Here is a 9,382-nt window from a genome sequence, read left to right as displayed (position 1 = left end):
GCTAAAATATGACTATTGTTACTGGAATGGTATTTTATGTTTTACCTTACAGTGTGAAGCCATTGGTGCTGCTTTTTCATTTTCTTTTTTTTTGAGGGTTTTTCTTTGGTTTAGATATGGATTCATATTAAGATGGAAAAAATCTCATGCAGCTCAAGTGAATTACATGGCAGCTCTGTAGTAATGGTGTGTATTAAATTATCTCCCTGAGATCAGGACAATGGCTGGATGAGCTGCAAGCTCTCTAAGAATTAACCATACAAATCATCCATGCATGATTTCAGCACACAGGCCAGCACTTTGGGTCATTTTATTCTCTCTAACATTGCCTGTGCCGTATTTGTATATCCCAACTGATATGTTTCTATATGTAAACTTTATTCACTTCAGGTATTTATTTCTGGCATCACGCCTCAACAACAGTAAAAAATCCTGTCCACCGCCAAAGCATGCTGATTGATAGAGCAATATAGATTAGCTCATTGTGTATACAGCATAGATTTTATGGCCAGGTTGTTTTCTGCAAGGCTGGACACCACAGCTTAACCTCTTTTAACCCTGGCAAGACACTATACCTGCTATACAGTGTTGAGCTACTGTACATATAGGTCTGGGAAAAAAATGCATATCACTGGCTGTTGGGTCCCATGTTCTAAAAATAAAATGTAGAAATTTCTTAAAGATAAAAGGATATAATATGCTGGCAGTCACATTAACACGGATGCTGTCAGGCATTTTAAATAAAAACAATATAATAAACAATTGAAGTCTGAATTCTGACAATGTGAACGAGTACAAGCCATTCATACCATTTATTCATTAAAACGAGTTGCCTAAACCCTGTGACAGAGGCCAGGTAATATCTAGCACACCATACCCCATAAAAAACATGTATTTTCCCATTTCCCCCTATTTGGTCCAAAAAGGTGCTTTAACTCTGCTCTAAAGAAAATGAATCTTGGTTGTAAATGTTTTATTGTCTTAAATCAGGTACAAACAGAGTATCCAGTGGGTTTTTGTAGTCTGCTGTGAATGGCCCCACCCATGAAAAAAAGTAACATCACAGCCAGCGCAGCTCCCACTCCACACAGCAGGGCTACTGATGGACAGGAGGCTGAGGAAAGAGGATTAAAAGAGCACACAATAAACATTATGGGTTCCATTACTTGCAGATTTTTAGCATTAGAGAGGTAAGCACAGCATAGAAATCATTGGAAAAGGGGAATGTGTGTGCACTTTTGGGGTTATGTTATACATGTTTAGTGTCTTCATGTATACCTGCCTGAATCACTTCAAGTGTGTGGAGCAGAAAGGATGACTCTGGAGGAAACTTGGACAGCTCAGTCAGCTCATTTTGCAGGATGTTCTCCTCCAGCAGGATGGGCCCCAGAGCAGCTGTTCCCTCCCACTGCAGATCTGGAGAAAGACCTTCAACTCCAATATACATGGGGAGGGAGAAAAAAAAATCTACTTAGTGCATTTAGCGAGCTGATTCAACTGTTCATGACACGACTGATTGGTTGGTCAGACAATTAAAAGGGATTAGCTCAGAAGCAATCCTCCAAAGACGAATAAACAGCATGTGTGCCAAATGAAAGCGAGTGAGCTTGTCTAAACGTGGGTGGAATTTCTGCTGGTCTGTTAGTCTGTAGCTGATTATGTTTTACACTTTGTTACTAGAAAACATTTCTAACAAGGAAGGGCCCTGTTTGCTACCTCAGAAGTATTCAGATAGCTCCAGGCCAGTTAAACATGACATTCTGAGCATTAAGAAAAAGGGAAATAAATAAAAATCGAAATATGGTGTCAAAATCCCCCCCTACTCCCCAGGGATAGCTTCTGTAGAGTGTACCTGCATCTGCCTCAAGACTTCTTCTCAGTCTCTGCTCACTGCAGCTGGTCTCACAGCAGCTACACACCTTATTGTCTCCACCTGATGCCACCCATCTGTAGAAAAGGATTCTGTTAGAGACTGAGTGAAGCTTTCCAAAAGTATCAGAAAAAAATGGTTGTTTTTTTGCTTGTTGTTAGGGGATTACAGGTGAACGTCTGCATTTACCATTTAAACATTACAGACAGAAAATCTCCCAAATTAACTTAAGCCAACATTGAGCTGCGTTAGTTTGGTTTCACACAATTTGAGAACTAACCTGTTGGCTTCAGGCAAGAATGAACACGCTTTGTGTTGCGAGTCGATGGGAACAGAGAGCGTTGTTGCTTTCAGACGGCATGTGATGTAGAGCTGAGAGGGAGTTAAAAACACACTGATGCATCGGAAATGGATATGTGCATTTCACAACCTCACTAACTTTATTTCGCAAGATGTTCTCATCAGGAGACACCGGCTTTATTTCTTTTTTCCCTGAATTGCCCAAACATTGGCAAATACTACTTAAAATCTTTTAATCTATCCAAAATCTTAGTGAAACCACACACACACACCATAACCAATCCTTTTTTTCTGAGAATATTAATATATCTGAAATCTTAGTCAAACCACACATACCAGATCTAATCTTTAAATCTAGAGATGTTGAGTAATTTTAACATTTGTGTCTTTTGTAACACTCCCAAGTTATACGAGTTAGAGGGAATCTAACAAAGTTTCATGCAATGTCAACTTTGTTCAATATGGATTGCCTATGAGTAATATATTCACAATGCATGGTATGTTCCCCCTTATTTTTGGGTATAATGTCACAATTTAAAAACATATATAACAATATCTTCATTCTCAACAGATGGTTAAAAAACAAAAAACAGCCCTGATGGATTTGACAGCAGTCTGTTGCTTTTGGAAGAATTCTTATTTTGGCATAATGATCCTGTTTTTTTAAACTCTGGGGTGGATTCAGTACAGAACTTCCTCCTCCTATGACCTGATTCTACTGATGCATCAAAATTATTCTGAGTGCTTCATATACTGTATAGGGCGCAGATCCATTCTGTCATCTTCAATCTATACTGTAGATTACTCAGTTTAATGTTACCTAAGAGTGCCGTCATCTCCCTCAGCTGGAAAGTATTTGAGTGCAGCACAGACAGCTTTCTCAGGAACTGCTCCCAAAACACAGTGGAGCCTCTGAGAGCGTTACGGCATTCAAACAACACTTACCAATGTATACAGTATGTGCCAGTATAACACTCAAGAGACAAACACAACAGCAGAAAGAAAAGGTTAAAGTAACACCTCAGCTACTGCAAGTTTCACCTCTCACAAGTGATCAGACTGCATTAATAGAACATATTTTTTTTTTTTAAGGTATAAAAGTCAAATGTCTGACTAGGTGATACATGATCTGTAGTTTTAAACTGTATAAACACATCTCACACTAGCTGTACTTACTGAATTCCTGTGATCTTGGTGGAACTTGAAGGCTTTCAGCTGGAAATGAAGTTTATCCTCCTGGCTTCTCTGCATGAAGTAAGACTTGGCTCCTGTCAGCTTAGCATCAGTTAAACACCTTATATGGCAAAATGCAGGCACAGGATTCATATTCATAAATACAGAATGTCAATCCAACTGCACACAGGACAATAAATATTCTTAATAGGGACAGTGTATAATATGCAAGTGTATTTCTTTTAAAAACAGCAGACAGTCTGGTTCTCTGCCTGAGCTTTCTGACAAAATAAATATTAATTATTATGATTAACTCTTTACATGGCTGTTTATGTTTAGTGCCCATTTAAATATACTTGCCCATGATTGTTGATGAAGGAGTATCTGGGTTGAGAATGGGGGCCTGGGCTAGGCGTGGCCACACAGCTTTCCACAAAGACCCTCATTGGAAGATGGTGACCCTGGTGGACCGATGCCTCAATGTGCATCACGTCACTCAGGAAGTACACACTGGAAGGCCGTTGCGACTGCCAGTCCTCTAATTAAATACAGCAGGAAAAAATTTATATGGAAAAGTAATGCTGGTGCCATCAATCTGATTAGATGAAACTTAAATGATGCCCATGGGGGGAGACAATGAGACAAACATACTTTAAAGAAGGCAATAAATGAATTACAGAAGCGGCATGATCATTAACCTGGATAAGAAACACAGATGAGGGTCTGTGCCTGCAAAAACTATGTTAAAACTTTTCTAATTTCATAACTTCATACAGTCCATTTATATCTTATAATAAGTCAATCACAGGAGATGGGGGTGAAGTAAGGGCGACTTGTAAAAGATGAACGGGCACATTTGGCACAGTTGTTACCCACAGCGCATAACTTGGAATGAACTAGAAAGCATAATCAGCTGTTTATTGATCACTTTTTTTATATAAGTGACCCTGTTGAGTCAGCCGCAGCCTACAAAGCATGTAATTTCAGCTCATCACCATGCATCATAAGTTTCACTTCTGTTTATCAAATCACTGCCGAGCATCTTTAACAGTCACAGCAAAGTCTGTAAGGCCTTGAATGATTGCAATTACACCCGTCGCCAGGGAAATTATCCTAACCGCCTCCCGCAACTCAAAGTGTTTTTTTCTCCCCACATCAGCTTGAAATTTGTCGTTTTCTGACGTGTCCCCACCTGTCATGAGACGTAGGGAGAAGCGCAGCTGTTGCTCTGCTAGCATTTCGGAGGCGAATGGCTTCCAGGTAGGCTGCATGGCATCGCTGCTCACATAATGCCTCCTGTGAGGACAATTACAGGAAGGAAGGGCATTTCACTAGAGTGACTCATGGAGATGGCTTTTAATCCAAGAATATTCACTCACTCACTTGGAAAGACATGAGTACAGAGAAGGGTAGCATAAACAGGTAGACAGGAGGTAAACAAGACAATAATCTGCGTTAAACAGCAGGGCTAGATTTGGACTCCGCATGAAAAGGGGGGGGATAATGCCAAATAATGAGGCTTTACCTTTGAAAGTGGCATTCAATTACCACCTCAGCAGGGTTGGTCTTAAAAATGAAGGTGTTGCCGATGGGTGTTGGAGAGTACATCAGAGAAAAGGTGTAGACGAGGGCCTTTTCTGTCATCTAAAGAGAGTATAAAAATGTTACAGTGACTTCAAATACACAACAGAGGATAGACAGTACAGGAAAGCCACACACCGTCATTGTGCTGCCGCAGCCATGTAGCTCTGTCTGGAACTTCAGGATGTGGTCAGCGGTGTCTAGAGCGGCGCAGCCTCCTAAGGTCATATCACTTGGACGGATCAACTGACCGTTTCCTAAGAACAAAGAGAGAGAAAAAAACAGCACAGCTTGAATCAGAACCATTACCTGAGGCTATTCCTTTTCCTGGTCCAGTCAATAACACTCACGGCAAGTGCAGGTTCAGCCACAGGACAAATAAAAAGGATTCTTAATGCGTCACTGTAAAGACAGCGTTTGAGCAGGCCGAATGGCCCTTCTCAGAGTGAAGAAATAAGAGGAAACATAATATTGATCTGCGAGTCCATAGTCTGTGCCATTTGCAGTAATCAGCACTGAGTGTCCCATCTTCACTGTTCCATTCAATTTTCTAATTCGGGTCTCTAACCTGAAACCTTTGTTTTTCAGACATCAAGAGAACGGAGCAGAAGGCACATGAAATGACCACAGCAGCCTCCTCCACCTGTTTTCCAGCAAAGAACCCCCCCCCCACAACTGATCAATTCAAGCAGCCATTACCTAAGAAGTTCTGTTTGACCTCTATGGTGACCTCCCCTTCACCACAGCGCGCTGACACACTGTGAGTTGGCACGGGCACCCTCTGCTCAAACTTCACCAGCACCTAGAATACCATTCAATTTGTTTCACACTGAACTTATGTGACACATAGATCAAAAAGGCTGCAGATGTAGATCATTAAGATAAAAGGTTTTTTAAGTACCTTTGATTTGTGCTTGACTGTTGGGTTCAGATTTGGGCCTTTAATCAACTTTTGAGTTTGGTTAGTTTCCCTCAGCTCTGGGGTCAGCGCTCCCGTCTGCGTTCTCTGCGGGTTTTGAAAACTTTGCCCTGCAAGCGGCTGGAGAGGTTTCTGCGTGTCAGGGCGGACAGCTGGCTTCCTCAACTGGTAGCTCTTGAGCCGGTAGCTGACAGGAGAGCGCACTGGATCACTGTGCTCTGTCCGGTTTGACTGATAATCTGTTATCTGGTGGGAACTTGGCAGTAGTGTCAAATGTTCTTGTGGGGTTTGGTTTAGAGTTTCATCGGTGCTAAAGTTTTGTGAAGCAGCACAAAGATTTCCACCTGAGAAGAGAAGCACAAACCCAAACAACACTGCCTCTCTGAACCCCATTACAACTTATCACACAAAAACCAGAGTTTTTGGTGTTTTTCAGGGAGCACTACTACTTCTGTCTTTGGACCAAAACTAAGATATGGGAAGCTGGCTCAAGCTCCACCTACTCCTAATGACTTGATTGGATTCCAGCCTAGAGGAGCTTTGCTTTCCTCTCTTCCTTTTTACTAAATAGAATTGCAAATGAGATGGTGGCTGCTTGGCTGTGTGCTCCAAAGGTCACATTTATAGCCTGTTTAGTCAGCTTCAGCCTGGATAACATGGAATTTTAATCTTACACACTGTATGCCAGCAGCTCCAAAGCTGCTTCCTTCTATATTAATTTTAAAGATTCAGAAATATTCATAAAGGAAAACTGTGATTAAAAAAAGGAAAAAATCAAAAATACTCTGGATTCTTTAAATGTTTAAAAGGCAGTAAGTAAGCTCTGCCAAATGTCCACTTGTCTTGACGGTAATGAACAATGACTTTTATAAACAGAAACAAGCCTGACCCTAACAGTGAGTGGCTTTCACTGCCCTCATGAGGCAAATCAATCAACACTCTGGGGGAGTTGGAACTCCAGGGTTTTTTGTGCTGCGTGGTCTTAAATGTCAAGGCGATGCGGTCAACAGTCTGCAGAGTTCAGCAGAGTCACTCATAAAACTGAGATTTATAATCATCTTCTGCGAAACTTCACAAATGTCACCACCATCAAATGTATGCGTGTGTATTGGTCATTGGTGTGTGTGAGACATGTGACAAGAAGCAGGAGGGAGGCGTGGCTTGAACCTGAGCCAAAAGACATGTCAATCACATATTATTTTTATTCCACCTGTTATCAATCGTGCAGTGGTGTGACATTCAGTAACGACAGCACAGAAATGTCTCAGGGTCTGGTTAACCTCTCAAACTCTTGATTTTTCCCCACAAAACTGCACATTTCTTTAAATTTGAGGGAAAAGTTTTTATGACACTAATAAAGTATATACAGTACGATGGGAAAGTACTCTCACTTTTAGGCTATACTATACTCTGAATGTGCTTGCTCTATAACTTAACTGAAGCTATAATATATGATGCTGACTATGCTCTCCTCTTCTGATGCAGATGTATCAATTCCAAAATAGGAATAATTTACTTTTAATATAGCAAGCAAAACTTTTCCATTTGAGCATGTATCTGGTATGCACACCTCAATGTCTTCCAGGAGAAACTTTTGGGTCAAAGTGACAAAATCATGACATCAGTTTGAAACTACGTCATGTAAATCTTTACAGTAAGTTTGTTTATATTTAAATGAGTTATGGGAAACAAAGTGACTTTTTTCTTACATTAAGTTTAGATACAAACAATAATGTTATTATCATAATCATCATCATCATAAAAAAAACAAAAAAACAACAATATATTTACTCATCATTTATGAATGTTGTTTTCCGGAAAGAACATATATGGATATAATAAGATTTCATTGAAAGAAACTCCGGTACTAAAGGCTAAATGAGTTTAAATCACTTCCCCTTGATACAGACGCACTAATCTAGGCTGACCTACAGGAATACATTATAGCTCTACCTCTCTGTCAGGATCTCCCTGCAGACTCCCCAACAGAGAGGCTGCTATTGTCAGGAACTGGCTTTTATCTTCTGCTGATCAGTGGCAAAACAAAGAGAGGATGTGTGTGTGTGTGTCTGGTGTGTGTGCATGTGTGCATTCAGGGTTGCAGCAGTGAGATCAGTCCATCCCTGCCAGTCAAGCCCCCTCTGCTGCTGATCTCTAACTTGGTTAGCGGCCTCTAATTTGGCCCCCGGGGGGCCCTAATGTGGTCCCCGCTGGGCTTTCTGAAAGGGCCTGGCAGCTTCTACCTCCACACTCACTCATACACACAGCCGCCACTCCCATCAGCTTTGGCTCCCAGTAATCCTGCAGGATGATGCAGGTAAATAGAAGAATCTTCTGTTTGGACAATACACACACACACACACACACACACACACACACACACACACACACACACAACCACACACATACATCTTCACACACACTCTACCAGATGGGAAGTCGTCAACCAGGATGGCTCATCAACGACACAGATGCTTGGTGACAGTATATCCACATGCACACACACACACACACACACACACACACACACACACACACACACACACACACACACACACACACACACACACACACACACACACACACACACACTTCCCTCGTCACATTTTGCTGACAGCACAAAGTCATGGAAACAGGGCAATTTGGCTCATGTCGCACTGCGCCATACGGATTACAGTTATGGAGGCTCATTAAAAACATGTAGTGGGAGATGGATTAGTTATGGCCTGCTGTTGTGGTGGGCGAGCAGTGTTCAAGATCAGCGGATTTCTATGCGTTTTGTCAGTGCTCGCGCAGCAGTGAATAGATTTGCGTGGGACAGGGAGATATTTCTGAGGGATATGTTGCCTTCCAACATGTAGCCTACTGGCATGTGTTTTTGGACGCTGGCACCAGTTGTGTTGCCACTGCTTCAAAACTATCTTGGTATTTTGGCAATCTTTAAAAGGGAGCAAATATGTACATATTTTTAACAGGGTGAAGATGAAATATGTGTTTGATGGATGGAGAGCAAAGCGAGAGACGTGTGAGAGTGAGAAGAGAAAGTGAGAAGGCCTGAAATGAAGAAAGAATTCACAGTATGTGGGGGGAAGGGAAGAGAGAGTGAAAATAAAGGAAGGGGAAGAAGAAAAATATGGTTGGGGTCAGTGAACTTAGGGGTGAGGGATAACAGACAGCAGCCCGGCTGGTGCTCAGCCCTATCCCAGTGGGAGAAACATGAAATAACAGCACGCCGGGCTGTGATTCACGGCCCATCAGCGGTCATTTCCAACACGTTGCCACACAAGGTCCCACATACTGTTTCCACACACTCACTGGGACACAAACGCACACAAGTACGCCTACATACAAGCACCAGCCCATATATAAAAGACACACACACACACACAGGCAGAGAGCTAATGGACTGTTATTAAAGACATGCATCACACCACGTCACCTACCGACCACACACAAAGCTACACACACACACGCACACACATCTGCACTTTGCTCACACACACACTGATGGGATAATGATCTCCCTGCACTGCAATAAC

At 41.9% G+C, this 9,382-nt stretch overlaps 1 protein-coding gene across 1 annotated transcript; it reads right to left on the bottom strand.

Annotated features, from left to right (window-relative positions):
• Nucleotides 1-986: 986 nt before the first annotated feature.
• On the bottom strand, nt 987-6,236 carry LOC128354339 (zona pellucida sperm-binding protein 3-like). Its single transcript, XM_053314575.1, has 11 exons — nt 5,826-6,236; nt 5,624-5,726; nt 5,063-5,181; nt 4,869-4,987; nt 4,536-4,639; nt 3,704-3,881; nt 3,347-3,464; nt 2,151-2,242; nt 1,853-1,947; nt 1,279-1,434; nt 987-1,114 (listed from the first exon to the last, which is right to left on the bottom strand). The coding sequence occupies exons 1-11, from the start codon at nt 6,234-6,236 to the stop codon at nt 987-989; spliced, it is 1,623 nt and encodes a 540-aa protein (XP_053170550.1).
• Nucleotides 6,237-9,382: the final 3,146 nt, after the last annotated feature.

Source organism: Scomber japonicus, chromosome 24 (assembly GCF_027409825.1).
Source record: "Scomber japonicus isolate fScoJap1 chromosome 24, fScoJap1.pri, whole genome shotgun sequence".
Taxonomy (NCBI): domain Eukaryota; kingdom Metazoa; phylum Chordata; class Actinopteri; order Scombriformes; family Scombridae; genus Scomber; species Scomber japonicus.
Note: the sequence above shows the minus strand (reverse complement) of the source record. Positions and strands in the feature narration are given on the sequence as shown.

Excerpts from the sequence above, each read along its gene's own strand:
- LOC128354339 (XM_053314575.1), bottom strand. The coding sequence starts at position 6,236 with ATGGGGTTCAGAGAGGCAGTGTTGTTTGGGTTTGTGCTTCTCTTCTCA. Across the intron at positions 3,465-3,703 it reads TCCTTCATCAACAATCATGG|GTGTTTAACTGATGCTAAGC; the intron begins GCAAGTATATTT and ends TTGCCATATAAG. Across the intron at positions 1,435-1,852 it reads AAGTCTTGAGGCAGATGCAG|TTGAAGGTCTTTCTCCAGAT; the intron begins GTACACTCTACA and ends TGTATATTGGAG.